Source organism: Anas platyrhynchos, chromosome 9 (assembly GCF_047663525.1).
Source record: "Anas platyrhynchos isolate ZD024472 breed Pekin duck chromosome 9, IASCAAS_PekinDuck_T2T, whole genome shotgun sequence".
NCBI lineage: Eukaryota > Metazoa > Chordata > Aves > Anseriformes > Anatidae > Anas > Anas platyrhynchos.
The window spans coordinates 14,956,889-14,975,139 of record NC_092595.1 but is presented as its reverse complement, the minus strand read 5'-3'; the positions used below and the strand labels follow the sequence as shown (position 1 = coordinate 14,975,139).

Below are 18,251 nucleotides of genomic sequence, written 5' to 3'. Positions count from 1 at the left end.
ACATGGTGGGCGAGGCAGTGGATGTCAGTTACCTGATGGCCCATGGTGGAATAGGGCTGAATAAACCAAGGGCAAATAACTGATATGCCAGTAAGGTGTTAGCCTGAACTGCCCTTTTTCCCCTGCTAGGGAATTTCAGAGAAACTTTCAGACCTTCAAAACAGTGCCAGTAAAAGTCTGTATCTGCGGACCGTTGCGTGGTTGTACAGTTAAGCTGTTAAGGATCAGTTAAGCTTGCACAAGGGATTTTTAGCTTTTATTTCCTGACTCTAATATTGAGCTTCATATGAAGCTTCACACTTGTTATCTCTTTAACGTAGAGTTTGCTAGGTAGAAATTGGTAGAGCAACGCACCAAACTTGCTTCCTAATGAGCAGCTTGGTTTTGTTCTGAGGTCACAGATTGCTCTCTGGGATTGTAGGTGTTTATTTCTTCATGCATGTGTTGTAAGCTATGGTTTAATTTGGGGGGGGTATGCACCAAATTGGTTTAGCTTGCATTTCTTGTCCTGGGAGCAGACAGTTCTAGCGTGTGCAGTTCTGTACTTCATACTCATTGGGATTTTGGGGTTTCTGTGAAGTAGCTGTGACACTGCAGAGTTACAAGCCTATCTATATGAAGTTTCCTCCATCTACAAGTTAAATGTCTTTAGCTGCTCTCTGCTTTACAGCTGATGCTGACTTTTTTCTTTGTGTGAAGCAAGCAGTAATAATTTGGAAGCTAACCTAATTTTGTACTCAAATGGTGCAATTATTGCAAAAAGTGCTTCTAGGCTGCCCTTTTTGCATAAGTGGAGCCTGCAGGTGCACCATGGGCTAAGGAATGGCTGGTTGGTGAAAGGAGGGTGAAAAGCACCCTGTCCTGTGCTGGCCCAGGCAAGAGGTGGAAGCCTAACATAAATAGGATGTTTCTTGTTAGACAGATCTCTTGTTCTGACTTTGTGTCACCTGGTGTCTTCCAAACTGAATCATGCTTGACTAGGAGATGTCTGGAAGGTCACAAGATGCTGGCTCCACTTCCTTGTTCCTCTCTGCTGACTGGAGGGAGCAGTGCATTTCAGCAAAGGGGTGAGAAAGAGCCAGCGCAAAATTTATGAGCTGTACATGGTTCAGAAAAGCCAAGCGAATGATAAACCATGATATTCTCAGTAGTACAGGAGCGAGAGTTTCCAGGGAGAGGCAGTAGCGAGCATAACACAAGGCTTGTTTCCCCCATTGTCTAGCCAGATCTGTGATGGCTGGTTTGTTGCCGTAAGTTGTAGTGATAAAAAATGTGGATGGGTAAAAAGGGGAAAGGTGAATTTAGGGGACGTTGGTCTTCTTGGGGGTTCTGTCCTGTTGTATCTAACAAGTATCTGTCTTTGGAAGTTCCTGATTGCCAAAGGCTTGAGTGGGAATGCTTGCAGCAAGGAGCTGCTCTGTACTTACCCTTTGGGTGCTGTTTGTGAAGTGCCAGGCACTTGTACCTCTAAGGAGAAGTGAGAGGAGGGAGCGGATGTAGGAAACTGTGGATCTAAAGCCATCAGGCAATTTTCAGGCTATGCAAGCCAGCTCTTGAGCCCTGCATTGTTATTTTGGTCATTCATCAAAGTGATCCACAAATGTAATCTCTAAACCCACACTATTTCTTCCTTCCACGCTCCCCCTCTACCTCCAAAAAAGCAGTGGCTGTGTAAGAGCATGGGTGTGTGTGTGAGATGGTAGCAGTTTAACTGTGTCCTCTTAACCGTTCAGAGTGAAACCTGTTGTTTTTACAAGGAAGTTAAAAGTAGTTTCAAGAGCTGGACCTGCTCTCCAGGTGAAAACTTACCTTTGCAAAAATGTCATGTGGAATTTCCTGCCTGTACCCTTTTGCCTGCAGTGGCTGGATGGAGGAGAAGTAGAGCCAAGTTTTTAATAATGTTAAAAAGTATACAAAGTAAGTGTAGAAGAGTGTGATACACTTTCCAGCTATGCTAGTTACATATTTTTGAGTTTGTTCTTTCAGTGCCATCTGGCTTCTGTTAGAACAAAGGCAGTGTGATTAACTGACCTTACATACTGACATATGTTCCCTTTTAATCCTGGGCAGTACCTCTGGGCCTCATCTTAAACTGATTGCCTGGAATTAGTCCTCAAATCCCACAGCTAGCTCAAAACAAATCTTTAAAATAAAGGCATCACAAGTATAACTAAAACCCTTAGCAGTTACTTAGGTGCCACCTGCCTTGTTTCTCCCTTCTGGTGAGCACACACAGGATTCTCACATGGCAATATTAGTGATACCTAGTTGGTGCGAGGTCCCCTGTGCCAACAGGAGGAACATTCCACACTTCTGCATTCATTTTTCCTTCTGTAGCTTTTTTTTTTTTTTTTTGAGTAAAATACTGTTTGGCTCTGCAGGTCACTTGGCCATGCAGAGTATATTTTACAGACCTGAACAACAAGCAAGTTTAGACTTCAACATTTACAGGTTTAACAGGAGTGTTGAGGCCTGAACTTCATTGAGCTAAGTGGATGGGGTTCGCGGGTCTATCATGCATCAGATAGACTGACTGTCGAAGGTGCACTGGTTAAAAATCACCTTAAATGTAAATGCTTTGGTTTGGGGAACAAACTACTGCCCAAAACAGCAAAATCTTCTGTAACGTTCTAATTCCTTGGCTTTGCTGTGAAGTGCGTTACCAGCAGGATGGTGAATGCACTTAGAAATAAATGCATATTTTTTAAAAAGGAAGGGAAGCTCGTATGCTAGTTCCAGTCTCTCCAGGTGGTAAGAGCATTCCTTCTGTTGATATAGCCCTCTTTTTTTCAACAGGTATGACAGTTCAGCGATCAGAATTACATTCTTGATCAAACTCCTACCATTAACTTGCAACCAAGCAGTCAGACTATGCCAGCTTTGTGACTCAAACCAGTAAGATTTCTTCCTGCGCCTTCCCGTCTTCCTCCCAACTTGCAGTCTGGATAACGAGCATCAGAAAAGGATGTCTAATTTGGCAGTTGTACAGTAATAGAGCAACTCAAAACTTGGAGAGAAAAAAAAAAACAAAACAGAGAGAGGTGGTCCTGTTGCATTTATGCAAGTCCTCTGTCAATTATGCTATTTAAATAGAAGATGTTCCACAGGTTTATCTCTAGAGTGAACAGGTCTTTTCTCTGTTGTTAGATTGGTGTGATTGACTACACCCTTGCCTGAACAAATACTTAATTCAGTGTCTTTCCCTTCACCTCTCCCCCACCCCAGTCCTAAAGCTGCTTTTCCCACTCTGTGCTTGGCTTGTTGAAATCCAGCAGCTCTGTTCATCGATGTGATTCTGTAATTCAAGCAATCTCATTTGAGCAGGTCTTTCAGCCCTGCTTTCTGTTTTGTGGATGCCTTTGCGCTAGCTCTGTCCATCTTTCTCACTGTGAAGGGGTTTTGGTGAAAAATCTGACACTGTTAGAAGCCATCACTGATCATTGCTGGCATTGTTTATATCTAGCTCTTTGGTTTTAACTAATTAAGCTTTTCTCTCTGCTTACAGGCCAAGGAGTGTGGTCAGATGCAGAACAAATGGCTCATGATAAACATTCAGAATGTGCAAGATTTTGCATGCCAGTGTCTCAACCGTGATGTCTGGAGCAACGAGGCTGTGAAGAACATAATCCGGGAACATTTCATTTTTTGGCAGGTGGGGAACTTAATGGAGCCACACGGGTAACTCGATGTCCTCATACATAGGACAGCGAAAACAGACTTCTTTGAATAAAATGGTACTGCTGTGGTTCTCTTGGAGAACTGTGGAAGAGACAACCTTTGTAGTTATGGATGTGTGTTGCAGAAGTTGCTGAGACACGCATACCATTTGTAGCATACACTGTAAAATAGCGAAAAACTTGGTACGTTTTCAAGTTGGAGTTCTTGTTCCCTCTCCCCTCAGTAACTAGCTTCCAATGTGGTATTTTGTAGGTGTACCATGACAGTGAGGAGGGCCAGAGGTACATACAGTTCTATAAATTAGCAGACTTTCCTTATGTCTCCATCCTGGATCCCAGGACAGGTAAGACAAGTAACAGTTACCTACAGTTTATGTATACAGTTGTAGGCTAGAATACTGTCTTTGGCAGTATGTATTACGTTGCAAGTAAAGCATCTCAGTTCTCTTATTTGTCCTCCAAGAAATCATCTTGTCCCTGAAGAAGTGAAAGAACTTCTGGAAGAACTAAAGGAACAAAACTCCCAAGGCTTTCTGAAATTCTATGTTTGATAATGGTACTTGGTATAGTTTATCAAATACTTTGCTTGAAAATTGAAAATAGTACCACCTGCTGGTAAAATTCTTAAATTAGTTTTTGGTGAAGTTTTTTTTTTGAAGTGGCCTTTTAAAAGCTGATTGAAATCTTGTGATGAGTAAACTATCTTAGAAATAATTAAAGCAACGTACTTATTACATGAATACAGATCAATAATCCTGTGTTTTTTTTGTTTGTTTGTTTTTTTTTACTAAATGAGCCAACTTACACCTTTACCTCGAGCTCTTTTGAAATTAGAACTTTTCCATTTGAGTGACAGAACCCTTGCCTTTTGTATCATTGTAGAAGGCAAATGGTTTGTATTAATGGTTTGATATCATGCTTCTCAGGACTGAAGGAATAGCTTCTTTCATTAGAGCAGAGTTTTCTTGCTGTTTGACTTAAAGCACCTCAAAACAATTTTTTTGTTGTTGAAACTGAAGTTCTCAGCACTTTACTTATGGAAATAAATGATGCTTGCCAAGGTGCAGAATCAAAGCAGACATGAATGTACAAATGCTTCTTCATAAAATTAGTGTTTTGTGTTTTTTTAATTTTGATGCCTACTACACCATTCTGCACACCTTCCCTTAGCAGAACTAAATACAGATTGTACTTACATCTGTACGTGAGTGGAACCTTTTGAAGGGGGTGAAGAGAGGAAGTTCTGTCATTATCAGGTGGTGGCCTGTAGGCAGCTGCAGTTCCACAAAAGTGGATTCTTGTATAGTGCTTGCACAGTAGTGAAATAAAATTGCTGATGGTTAAGCTGCAGTCTTAGGACGATTGTTGCTGAAAAATACATTCTATGGTGACTTACGTTCCCTAGGCCAGAAGCTAGTGGAGTGGCACCAGCTGGACGTGACTTCTTTCTTAGACCAAGTGACTGGGTTCTTGAGTGAGCATGGACAGCTGGATGGACATTCTACCAACCCTCCCCAAAAATGCTCTCGTTCGGTAAGTATGAGGACTGCAGAAACCTGGAAGAAAATCTAGTATGCCTGTATCCAGCTGTACTGACTTCCAATTCAGTAGTATAAACAGACTTCATGAATTAGTGGAAGAGTATGCAAAAATGAAAGCAGTGGTTAACCATGGACTTCTCCCCTTTTTCCTCGGTTATTATTTTTGTTACAGTTTGCACTTTCAGCGTTTGTTTTGGATTTAACAGGCACAGAATTGTGCATGTGTGGAAGGAAGATTTACTACTCCATATGAAACTCCAAGGAGGAATCATTAAGTAGTCACAGGATGACTAGCTTTCCATGCTGTTTGTTCATGACAGTTTTAGTAGCTTTCCTTTGGAGCAACTTAATGTCCTCTTGATTTTCAGTACGTATCTGAAACCATTCTAATGTCTTTATGTTGTGTCTGTATTCAACAGGAGAGTCTCATTGATGCCAGTGAGGACAGCCAGTTGGAAGCTGCTATCAGAGCCTCGTTACAGGAGACACATTTTGATTCCTCACAGGCCAAGCAGGAGAGTCGATCAGATGAGGAGTCTGAGTCAGAGCTTTTTTCTGGAAGCGAAGAGTTTATTTCTGTCTGTGGATCTGAGGAGGAGGAGGAATCGGAGAATCCTGCCAAGGTGAGGAAGTCTCCACACAAGGACTTGGGGTACAAAAAAGAGGAGAGCCGGAGGCCTCAGCCTGAGCCCCCTGCAAGGACTGAGCCTGGAACAACATCAAATCACAGAGTACTGCCCTGCATTGATGCAGGGATATTGGAGGATTCAACTGACAAGCCTGAAAGTACGTTGCAGGGCCTAGATGTGAATGGTAAGTGGCCTCATCATTTGTTTTGTTGTTTGTTTGTTTGTTTGTTTTTTTTATAGGCACCTGTGTTATGCTTTCTTTTCTGAAAGTCTTTACATTCCGATGAGCATAGTTTCAGCCCTTGTTTTGAAAAGCTAAACCTTTTCTTCTGTCTTACTCCCTCCTTGGTATTAGATGTTCAGGCGGTTCATGTTGCCGGCAGCAGCACTTTGATGCAGTGATGCTGCAGTCATGTTAGTCACTGAGCTCGAGTTTCTTAGTTTGAGACCTCGTCTGCGAGTGAAATTCACATTGGGGTAACGGAGATGCATATGACAGGGCTTCTACCGGTGTGGTGGAGAGAAATGAAATAACAGCAGCCCCACCTCGTGCTCAGCTTGGCTGCATTGAGGGTCCGGACTGAGTTTTAGTGGTGCAACTTCAGCTAATACAAACAAGTTGCAGGAGTCTCTGTTCCTCCTTGCAGTTCTGAGCTGAGGTGCAGCGTTGTGAGGTGGTCTCACAGGCAGAGGTAGCACGGTATGCTTTTCTCTGGAAACACTGACTGGTTTTGGTCAGTACTGTGAACTCTTCCAAGAGTCCTGAGTTTGATGCATATATTTTTATCACATGCAGTACAAGTATGTCTTCACAGACTGAAACCTCATGTGCTAAAAGCTTTGTATTTGTCTCCAGTCCCTAACCCTACTATCCTATGCAGTGTGCCACCTAAAATCTACAGAAGAGCTCCATTCAGCTGCCTCGTTGTTTGTTAACTTGTAGTAACTTCCTTTATGCTAGGACCAAAGGCACAGCTGATGCTAAGGTATCCAGATGGAAAGAGGGAACAAATTTCACTGCCCGAACAAGCTAAACTTCTGGTGAGTGGAGTTAATTGGAATCCTTGTTTGAGTACAGGAAAGCTGAAACTGGAGAATTTCTTTTCCTATGGTGGCACTAATGAAATTAGATCTAGTGAAAGGCACTAGCAGGGAGCGCTTTCACTGTCATTCTGTTGTGTTTTTTTCCCTGTTGTTCCTCTCTTGTGATCAACAGACTCTGCTGGCTCTGTATGTTTCCATTGCTGCTTAGGTTGCATATCTTTCTTAGTCCCCAAGCTGCTAGTTTTCTTTCTAATATGACACCGAATAGCTTTTGCATTGGTCATTAAATTACCATAAAATACTCTCAGCTCACTCATTTACCTTTTCTCCAAATTGAAACATTTAGTCACTGTCCATGGGCAGACAATGGTGAAATTGAAGGCAAAACTCCTGCTTCTTGTTCTCCATCTCTTTCAGCGTGCTTCCTCATTCCCTTCTGGATATGGATGACAGTAGACTTTGGAGAAAGCTCTCCCAAAACAGACTTTTTATGGTATCATTTAATCACCGTGCTTCAAGTGTCCTTCTCAACTGTTCTTCTGTCTTGTTTATGCTGGAGAGGTCGATGCTTATGGTGTTTCCATCAGATTTTCACAGGCGTTCATCTGGAAGCAGTGTGTAAAGAGGTCACTGTATTCCTGTTAGCCATTCTGTTTTCATGACACAATGGCCGATAAAGCTCATTTTAGTGTAAGAAACTCAAAAGCTCGGTGTTGAAGTCTAAGGGAAGACTAAAGCACAGCTCTTCAGAGGCCTCATGCAGATTCAGAAGGTGCTTAAAGAAAAATGTTTGCATCTCTTAAAGAAAATAAGACTTAAGAGTCCAGAAACCTCTAGAAATGTACTCTCCGGGTCATGTTTTCATCCTTACTCTTTTGCTTGAAAGCTTTAAAAGGAAAAAAAAAAGTCTTTTTTGTTACACCAGCAGCTGTCTCAAAACCATTCAAAAGATGCAGACTGCCTGCAGGTGACTGTGGAGCTCTGAGGATGAAAGGAAGACTGAAGGAGACACTCTTATAGTAGGAACCAGTTTTCGTGTGTCAGACCTTCCTTCCTGCTTTGCCATAGAAGTCAACTCTGTGTGATCTTTTCAAGGTCTCTTTTATATCTGAACTGTTTTCCGAAAGCAGTCTGTTGCGTATATTATTAAACGTGGCGGACTTTTGAATATTTAAGTTACCGTTGCATATGCAACTAACTTTTTTTTGTGCACAAGTGCTAGTAATCCATGGTTAGAGAATTAATTTACATGATATATAGGTGTAAAATTGAAGTTTTTCCAATAATCCGAACTTCTGGCTTGACTCCTTTTAATGGACTGTGGTAGTTGACAATTGGAAAATAAGTCAAATCTCAGCACGTAGATTATTCACTGTCTGCTCTGCAGGTAGCAGAGGAGTTTAGGTAAGACAGGGTTTGGTGGAGATGTGCATGTGTTGTTTTTATCATAGAACTGAACAGGCAGCTTTTGTTCTCACCTATCTAAAAGATGCGGTGGGACTCATGCAATCTTTTAAAGCCATTTCAGTCAAACGAAGGCTGAGTCTCAGATGTTGTTTTGTGAGCATCGTTTCCAAGCTTTTTTTCAGTTCAGATGCTTTCATTTTAAAGCTGTCCAGAACTATAAAAAGAAAATTGTATAAGGAAACAGTTGTACTTTGAAAGTTTTAATTGATAAGTTGACATTGTTCTCCCACCAAAACTATTTTTGAAGACAGATTTTTTTAATCCTTGCATTGTTACTGATCAAGAGTGGCTGCTTTGCGCACTGTTATCTCCAGGACATGTTTGTTTCTGATATTACTGTAACTCTTCCTTCCCCAGGCAAAAAAAAAAAAAAAAAAAGCCAAACTGCCTTTTTGTAGAAGCAGTTACTCTTTGTGTGCATTAAGCAGTTGACTTCACTCTGTTCAGCAGCTTAACACTTTGCATAGCTGCTTGGCTGCCTGAATAACTTCCATTCTCTAGCAAGTGTCATAGGGTGTGCAGGAAAGATTGGCCTTAAAACAGGGGTAACATGTGGGCAGTAAACTGAACCAAATCTTTAGGTACACTGGTTTGTGAGGATTTTGGGTTATCCTTGTTGCTTGAAAAGGCAGTCCAACATACTACAGTCCTCATCAGACACAGGCATCCTAATGTGCAAAGCCTGTTGCAGAATAGTCCAGGTAAAAGAGGGGGTTGGGGCTACAGTCTACTTCTCCCAAAGGTTTGCCTGTGCATTCTGATGAATTGGTAAGAAATCTTCATGTAGATTACCTTCCGAGCTGTTCTGCAGTCATCAAATCATGGGAAAGCCCATGTCGAAGAGGATGCCTGGAGACCATCTGGTGTAACCCTCTGAGGGCAGGGCTGTAGGCGAGGTTATCCAGCACCCTGTCAAGCTGAGTCTAGAGTGATTCCAGCAAAGGATGTTCCATTGCTGCTCTGAGAAAGTTACTCCAACGTTTAATTTCTTTCATGTTAAAGATTTATGTTGTTATAAACAGATTAAATTTCCTGCAGATCAGCTTCTGTGCATTGTCTCTCTTCAACATGCATCCTTGTGAAAGAAATATTTTCATCTCTGTGTCAGAACACTTGTTATATTCCCACCCAGCCATCTCTTCTCTAGACTGGACAAGCCCAAGTCCTTCAGCCTTTCTGACGTGCCAATACACGTCCAATTTTCTAGTCACTTTGATGGCCCTCCACTGGATTCTCTCTAGTTTCTTCTTGTCTCACTTGAATTTGGGGGCCAAAACTGAACGCTGTGTTCCAGTTGTGGCCCTTGACTTGCTGGCCGTACTCTTCCTGATGCAGCCCAGCTTTGCTGTTGCTGCTGCAAGGGTGCACTTCAGACACACGTTGAGCTTTGTTAAGGAGTTTTGGCATCAAGGGGTCTTGGCTTCAAGCAAGCAGCAAACTTCCCAAGACTCAGAGTTAGGTCAGCAGCTGGTACCTCAGTCCCCCCAGAAGGGTGTCCCTGCCTGCAATGTTCACTGCTTCTCCTTGCTAGTTTTGATTTACTGAGCAGGACCAGTAGATCCAGTTGAATTCCAGTGGAACTTGTTTGTCCTTGCCATTTATTACCAAGACTTCATATCTGTTTTTCAGTTGATTTTTTTTAATTTTTTTTTTTTTTTTCCAGATGATGGGAGAGCTGCTGTTTTTATTGCCACAGGTCATGAGTCGTCAGGGAACCTTATCCCCCAAGTTGCTCTTCTCCCTGTGTGTGTTTGAGTTTTACTTCTGATCATCCTATTCCATCTGCACTGTGAAGCCTCAGTTCTTGCCCATGTAGTGTTGCTACCAGCATCCTGCTGCTTCTTTCCTGCTCATCTTCCCTGGCGCAGCAGAACGTGCTGACCTCTTCCTGCAGCTCCTTGAGCTGACAGCTCAGGGGTTCAACCAAAGCCTGCTTCCCACCATTCCCACCTGATCCTTCACAGCCCCACGCGGGGCTGCATCCTTGTAGCCCATCACCTTTGCAAACACCTCTCTCCTTGGGCGCTCCAGCTGCCCTGGTGTCCCTGAAATAATAGAGCAGTGCCACGGGCTGGTGTGGGAGGCTGCATCTTGTGTCAGGTCAGCACTGTATCTCTGCCGGCTTTCCTACTAGAACTGAAACGCCAAAAGGAACAGCAGCCAGTGATCTCCTGAGCCCTGTGGGTGTGAGCTGCCACAGTAACTGCCAGCCCCCTGATGGCAGCCACTTTTTGCTGTACATGGCTCTCTGAGGTCCCAGCAGGTCAGCTAAATAGCAAGTGGAAGTTGGCAGAATAATTAGTCCTAGTAGAAGTTTAACACTGCTAGCTTACCTCCTTGCACTTAATTTGCTAGCTTAAGTTACTTACCAAAACTGTGTGAACAGGATTGTTGGGACTCCTGATTTCTTCATGCTTTCTGTTTAATACATACCTATTTTATTTTTTCCAGCTCTTCAAAAAGCTGTGACTTTTCATTCTGCCAGTCTTGCTCTGTTGCTGTACTCCCTGTTGTATCTTAGCCAATCTCCATTTCTCTGTCCCTGTCTGTTCCTGCTTTATCCTCTCATCTGCTGTGTTTGCTAAGGAACTTGGGAAACCTCTTGTGTAGCATGGGCTTTAGCTCCTCCTGATGCATCTGAGTGTTGGGTTGTGAGGCTGGTGGTACCCCATCATCCCAATGCCCTCTGTAGCCTGCCTCGATTGCTATTGTATGCAGAGAAGCTGATGAATTAAAAAGTGCTTTAAAAAAAAAACACAACATGCTTCTTGAAGGCAGGAAAAAAAGTATTCCAGTTTAAAAAAAAAAAATTGCATTTATTTTTGTCAGTGTTGTCTGACAAAAATACTTCTTTGGTGGCATCTAGGTTCAATAAGGGTAATGTCTAATAAGCAAGTGAGGGGGCTTCTGATTTCGGGCATTTTGATTTTTTTTTTTTTTGCAAATCTTATTTTACTGTGGCTTGAATGCATGATGTAGAATTCAGATTGCTTGAATTAATGTATTGCTGTGTCTATATTCTGTTTAAAGAATCAGTTAGGTTAGGATTGCTTGGTAATTAGCTTCTGTGATTACTCACACCACATGAGGGTCAAATTAGATAAGAAAGTAGCAAAATTCTACATTATATGCAAAATTTCAAAATTTTCTTTCTCAGTGATTACAAACTTCTTTTTTTTTTTTTTTAAGGAAACCAGGATACTTTTGCAATACATTTTTTTGTGATTTTTTTTTTTTGTTTGTGTAATTAAATGATGTTTCTTTGCCTTTCTTTCTCCCTAGGCTCTTGTGAAACATGTCCAGTCAAAAGGATACCCCAATGAACGCTTTGAACTTCTCACCAACTTCCCTCGAAGGAAACTCTCCCACCTGGACTATGAGATCACATTACAGGAGGCAGGCCTGTGTCCTCAAGAGACTGTCTTTGTGCAGGAAAGGAATTAGCACCGTGGCCTGAGTTCTCCCAGCCTTCCTCCTCTCTCCTCTTTGCCTAGGACACCAACTCATTGAATATGCAGTTGAGGGTCATAGGATTGCAGTGCTGAAATCAGGCAGGCAGCTGGCTGGCCCTTCTCTCTCTCTTCTTCCCTTCTCCTTGCTCTTGTGACCAAATGAGAGTGTTCAGAGTTTTATTTTTGTTCTCAGCTTGGGCCCTGCAGAGAGCATTGGGAAGAACATCTTTCCTTTGTTTTCATGGAATAGAGTAAAAGAATCATCTGTGTATCCAATATGCTGGGGCTCGCAGTGGCCATAATACACATACCCTTCTCGCTGCTATTCTTAAATCTGTTTTGTTTAATTTATATTTGAAAATACTGTGTGATAAGGCACTGAGTCATCTCTCTGTAAGGAGAGAGTGTAATCTTCAGTATGGTCTTCTCTTTGTTTTGATTCTCTGTGTGAAAGGTCTCCATTAACCTTGCAGCCTTCTGAAGGGTTCACTTATCTAGCACCCTGCTAAAACTTATTTTTAGGAAGGAGTTGAGGTGAGCTGTGGTAAGGTATTCTGTCCCCGTCTACTTGAAAGGCTTCTAGGTTACATGCACATTTTCTTCATCCTTTAAATGCTGCCAGTGGACACTGCTTTTTTTCTTTCTTTTTTTTTTTCTTTAAAAAAAAAAAAGCAAACAAACAAATACCCTCATCCAAAAAAAAAAAAAGCCTACAAGGAGAAAACAGTGATAGCCTGTATGGGATCAGCTTCTTGACCTGGAGAGAAAGCTGTGTCCACTCTTGTAGCAGAGCTGACTGACTCCTCCATACAAGCAGGGGGAAATTCCATTTGTTCTCTCCCCAGCATCCCCTTTTTACTTGCTCTCAGGATTTTACAACTGATCATGTAAGGTGGCAGGATACTGTAAAGACCTTGGACCTTAGAAAGCACGTGGTAAACTCAACAAGTAGTTGGCTTTTTCTTTCTCCATTGTGTATGCTTCCCCAGCCCCCACCAGGAGTGTTTTTTTGCAGCAATTTCAGAGCTCAGGCTGCAGTTGGGCTCAGCAAGTCGTAGGTAGGGTTCCTGTGAGTAATTCAAAACAAACACAGCCTTTCAAAACTGTGCAAGGAATTAATGCTTTATAAAAGACTTCATAGCCTGGTGGCTTGAGCACTCCAGTCTGCTGTTTATTCTTAATCTTATGTGGTAATCTGCCACCGTTTACCTCTAAATCCAGAAGACAGTATTGAAAGCTACTCCTTTATCTAGGTTTTAGTTTGAGTTACGGCAGCTGGCATCAGAAGCCCCGCGGGCATATCGTACCTGTGTGTACTCCGAATGCCCTGCTTCCCCAGCGTCTCCCCTAGGCATCGAGCTGTTGGTCAGTTGTTGTTAGAGTAAATATTACTGTGAGATGAAAGTCAATGAACACTGCCAAGATGGATGGTGAATGTGTTTGTTTACCATTAAGAATCCAGTTCAGCATCCTTTCAGGAAAAAGGCAAGAGACCTGCCATAACTGTTTCTGTAACTGTCAGGTGACTGAATGTGCTCAAAGAAAGACTTCAGTGTCAGAAATTTCTTACAGCCTGAAACTTCTCAAGATATTTTTGCCTTTAACTTCGTGCTAGCCTACATACTTCGGAGTTTTTAAATGTAAGAAGTCATACACATCTTGCATTCCCTGTGATAATATTAACTCACAAACGTCCCATATTGAGACTTTATACAAAATCATACAATTGTAGAAATTGATTTCCCTTCTGCATGAAGACTGGATTCTAAATTTTACTGCAGTACCATGAGAGCAAAATCTGATAGCAGTTTCCTGATCAGTGGGTGATGTGACATCAGATGTCACTGTTGGCTTATAGATCACAAGAGATCACTTTCACACGTTAAAAAGTGAATTGCACGGCCAGCAGAAGAGCAGGGTTGTTGGTGTTTGGCCTTTGAAGCAGCAGTGCCTCTAGACTGAAGGATCCTTTGTGCTTCTGTGATACCCAAATTCATGGCTCGCACTTGGACATATGAGAGAGCAGGACAGAAGGAAACCCTTTCTGTATAGGTCTGATGCTTCCCTAGGTAGACACAGCTCTCCAGTTGAAATAACTTGCTCTGATTTTTGTTGCCTTGAAGTTTGTCACCTCTTCTTCAGTGGCTAGCTGCAAAAAACTGAAGGTGGGCTGCCAACAGGACGCAGTACCCAGCACGAGCGTGGTCCTTTTCCTGCTCAGGCAGGCGGGGATGGGAGTGAGCTGACTTCTGTTCTCCTGCCCATGCCTCCTGCAGAAGGCAGGGAGCCGTTGTGCTGCACTGATGTCTCTCTTGAGTTGTTGTTTGCTGGTAGAGGTCCAGCTAATCTTTTGGGCAGGCTCGGGTTTGTGTCTGTTCTGAGAACGTTGTTCCACACAGCTAGTAGGGAAGTTGAACATACAAAATTGTCCTTGCCTTTTCGGTCCTACATCTGTTTAATAGGTAGGTTCTTTCTCTGCCTTCCCCTCCCCAATTGTACATGAGGCTAGGCTGGGACTTGTGCATTTTGATGTAAAAGTAACTAACAGCTGTTAGAGGGGAGACCATTGCAGGCAAGAGGATGAACTTCAGCTCTGCTGCTCGAGACCACTCTGGCCTCATACTACGAACTTCCTTCCTGACCCCCCTTTCTCACGTCTCACTATCAAAACCACAACATTGGGAGTCCTGTGTTAGTTTTCCATTGCTATTATGCCAGGAACAGCTCAGTCACCTCACACAAGGAAGCAAAAGTCGCACTTGGCTGTGACAAGCTCATTTTTAAGCTATCAAGAAACGTGCCTCTCCAGCATGGTGAATGGTTTTGCCTGCTGGTGGAGTGGGACTGAGAGTCTTTTATTGCTTTTCCACATGTGTTTCTTGAGTTTTCTGTTTCTTGACTTTTTATTTCTATTTCTTGCAGTTTTATTTAGCAAACAGCAATCCTTTTACAACCAAACAGGGAAGGAAGAAGGGGAGGGGGAGCAAATCTACACTGAAAATGGGATTTTCTACTATCTCAGAGATGGAATCAGAATTTATTTTTGGCAGTTCCTGACAATTTGCTCTGTTCCAGGAAAAGACAAACTAGTTTGTTGTTCTTCTTGTTAGGCTGCCATGATGCGTTTTCTTTCAGTTTTCCTTTGCTTCGATCTGTAAGCAGGAGGCAGAGAAAAAAATTTGAAGGGAGAAGTGTCCCTGCGTGTGGCTCCTCTCTCCCTTCTTTCCTCTTCCCTTTTCCCCTTCTTCCTGCCCTCCAGTGGAAGCGCACACGTCAGCCGGCTGTGCTCCAGTGGCTGGAAGCCTGGCTGGAGGCCAGGATACAAACTCTTCAGATTTTCATTCAAAGCTCTTTGGAGTTGGGAGGAATGTGTTTTGCTGCCCCGAGGAATGTGGCTGAACACATTAACCAAGTTAAGCATACAGCCACTTGTAACTGAGAGCGTAAGCCAGCTGAGCTCAATTTAAAAAGAGCCTTGGTCACCGTTGCTTCTAAGTGTTAAAGGTGAAGTTCAAATTGCTCTTGACAAGGTTGGAAAAAACACCTTAAATCTTCAATTGCAAAAGTTGATGTTTGAAGGACAAAGCAGAGACTATGGTTTGTGGCTTCCTCTGGGTGTTGCCTGGCCACAATTTGCAGATGTTGAAAGCGCTGCTGTGAGTTCAGAGGAGCAGGGTTGTGTTTGAACGGTGGAAGGCTTTGTGGTTAGAGAGCTGAACAGAACTTGTGTGCTTCAAGCCGCAGCTTCTCGCTGCTTGCAGCCAAATCTTTGCACGTGCTCTTCATCCGACTTTTGTTTGACATTTATTGTCTAATAACAGCTAATCGTGCATAGTCGCTGCCAGCTGGTATTCAGAAGGGAAAACGAGCACTGGCTTTCTCTGCCAGGTGCTTTGGCACATTTGCTGCTGGCTTCTTCAGAGGCCCTGGGGAGATGTGGGCTCTTCCTCACCATGCCTGCTCTCAGTCAGGCTGCCCAAGCAGCTTCCACCTCTCTGCATTTCCTCCTGATGCAAAAAAGGCAGCTAAAAGCTGTGTCAAAAGCTGCTGGGTATAATGGTGTTGTTTTCATTAGGCTTTGAATTGGAGTCTGCAATTTTACATTTCTGGCGTTTAAGGTCTGCACATCGCCCTTTCTGATAAAATCAGAGAAGTTGATAACCTCAATATGAAAAGAATGTGTGTGTGTGTGTAACAGCATCGTAAAACACGGTTGTCTACAAAAAGGTATCAAAAGGTACCAATTTTCATGCACAGACTTAAATGGCCGTGCTGATCACGCATCAGCATGCTTTCCAGAGCTCACCAGATCTGCTACGTTGCTGTTACAGGAGAATAATGCCGCGGCCGTAACGCACGTCCCTTGTGGGCTGCTGCAAGCAGCTCGTGTTCGTGTGTCCCACCCGCTCCACAGGCGTTTTTTTTGAAGACTGCCAAACGAGCTGCTGCCAGTGTGCACGTGGCTCTGCACCAGGGCACACCAGCTTCCACTTTCACTGGTGCTGTGGCTTGAATATGTGCTACCATCAGAAACTGGCAGCTGGTTTTAGTGTTTTAATGAACCAACCTCGCTGCTGGAGGGCCTGGTGTCTCCAACAGAGCTTTTAGAAAACTTCCACGTGTGCTTTGCTGCTTGGCAACCTTCTGACTATTGAAAATTTCTGGCATTCAGTATAATTGAGTCCTTGATAACTGAGTGGTAAAGTTAATCGTGAGAATGATGGCTTTCCTCTCTAATTCTTTGAATCAGCAGCCCTGTCACTGTGCAGGAGCTGTTTGAACACAGCTGCCCTGTTGCAGAGGGTGCAAGGCATCGTTCGCAGCAGGTGCGGGCAGCTCGTTGTGGCTGGTTTGAGGACAAGCTCCTTGTTTTGGGGAGCTGGGAGGCAGAATCCTGGCTCTTTCAGTTTGTTCTCATTTAGTGCTCGAGCATTGGGTTGGGTTGTGGGAACTTGAGAGCAACACTCAAAGCCGTCTTTGGGGACAGAAAGGGACAGCGAGGCATCACTTTGGCTGTGTTTTGACAGGTAGCAAACACAACAGAGAAAACACAAAATGTGTCTTTTTCTAAACCACATAAAGCGGAAAACAGAGACCTATATGCGAACATCCAGGCAAATATATGTCATTTCTGGGACTTGAAGTGGCAGGTTGTTACTGTGTTTTTCTTTCTCATAAGCTTTCGGTAAAGTCCACAGCTTTATTCTTGTTTAATCCCTTTTCAATCAAATTAATAATAAATAACAGCCCTGTACAGTAAAGAGCAGGGGTTAGCTGAAATTTAGGTGAAGTGCAAAGCCTCTCTTGGAGATTGGATATGCTTTGTCCAGCTATTCCAACAGATTTGAACACAGCCCCGCTTCTCCCTCATCCTTTTTATTAGTAATAGAAAATTTCCATACATGGAATAGCTGTTGTTTTAAAGGGAAGGCAGAACTCACATTCTGAGCCCTGTATCGGCCACCCATGTAGTTGGAAATTCCCTCGGTCATGTTTGGAGTTGATGTAAAAGCATTTGGGTGGCAGCTGCTGAGGACTGCGCAAGCTGTTGCTTGCCGCTCCGCAAAGGGTTGCCTGTGGCTGCAGACATCCTGCTGCCCGCGCCCAGCCTGCGAGGTTAATGGACACCCTTCTGTGACGTGCTGCGAGATGACTTCAGTTCCGTGAGGTGCTTGGTGTCTGTCTGCTCCCCATAAATATAGCCATATGTATATATGTACACGCGTTTTTAGCCAGAGAATGCAGCACTTAACTGAGGCAAGCTGAGGCACTGCTGGTTTATCTTCTGTTTTACACCGGGCTGTTACGAGTAGTTGCAGAAGTTTGGGATTTGGTCACTGTCTTTAATTACTGTGAGTGTCTGCAGTACAGAGAAGAGTCATTTTGTAACTGCCTGTTAAATGGTGCTGAGAATTCACGGTTTAGAAGGCTAGATAGTAAAAGTACATGGAGCAGGGGGACGAGGTGCTATTTTATAGAACAGCTTTATATGAAACAAATCTGGGTAAAACTCGCCTCGGAGGCGTGGTGTCTAACCAGAGACACTGGACTATAGGACAGATGATTTTCTAAGCAAGGCTCTTTCCTCTGATGGGTGAACTTACAGTTTCAAAATCAGGGCTTTGCCTGTCGGTTTTTACGGTAGTCATTTTTTCCTTCAATGATGCAACTTCACGCTGGAGGAGGGGGAGAATTAATTTGGAAGTTTTCAGCTCACTGTGCTGGGAGGGACCAAACTCAAGGAAACCTCTGATCTATATACACAACTGCTGCATTTTTTTATAAATATATGTAAATGTCCTATTGTAATATTTGATCCTGGAAATAAAACAAACTGTTTTCAGTAGCTTTCGTCATCTCTTGAGTTTTTTGGTTTGCTTGAAGTCTAATGATGGTCTGTCCCTGCATTATATGGAGAGTTTGGGGTTTTTCCCCTAAGTT

The 18,251-nt window shown here is 43.1% G+C and overlaps 1 protein-coding gene across 2 annotated transcripts in view; it reads left to right on the top strand.

Annotated features, from left to right (window-relative positions):
• UBXN7 (UBX domain protein 7) overlaps positions 1-18,156 on the top strand; it is a 30,679-nt gene extending 12,523 nt beyond the window's left edge. The window contains exons 6-11 of one of the 2 annotated variants that reach the window (XM_027464082.3): positions 3,506-3,652; positions 3,931-4,021; positions 5,083-5,210; positions 5,638-6,031; positions 6,809-6,888; positions 11,641-18,156. In XM_027464082.3, coding sequence (XP_027319883.3) covers positions 3,506-3,652; positions 3,931-4,021; positions 5,083-5,210; positions 5,638-6,031; positions 6,809-6,888; positions 11,641-11,802 — 1,002 coding nt within the window. In that variant the 3' untranslated portion in view covers positions 11,803-18,156. The remainder of the gene's footprint in view (positions 1-3,505; positions 3,653-3,930; positions 4,022-5,082; positions 5,211-5,637; positions 6,032-6,808; positions 6,889-11,640) is intronic. The other variant, XM_038183859.2, reaches the window with a different exon arrangement.
• Positions 18,157-18,251: the final 95 nt, after the last annotated feature.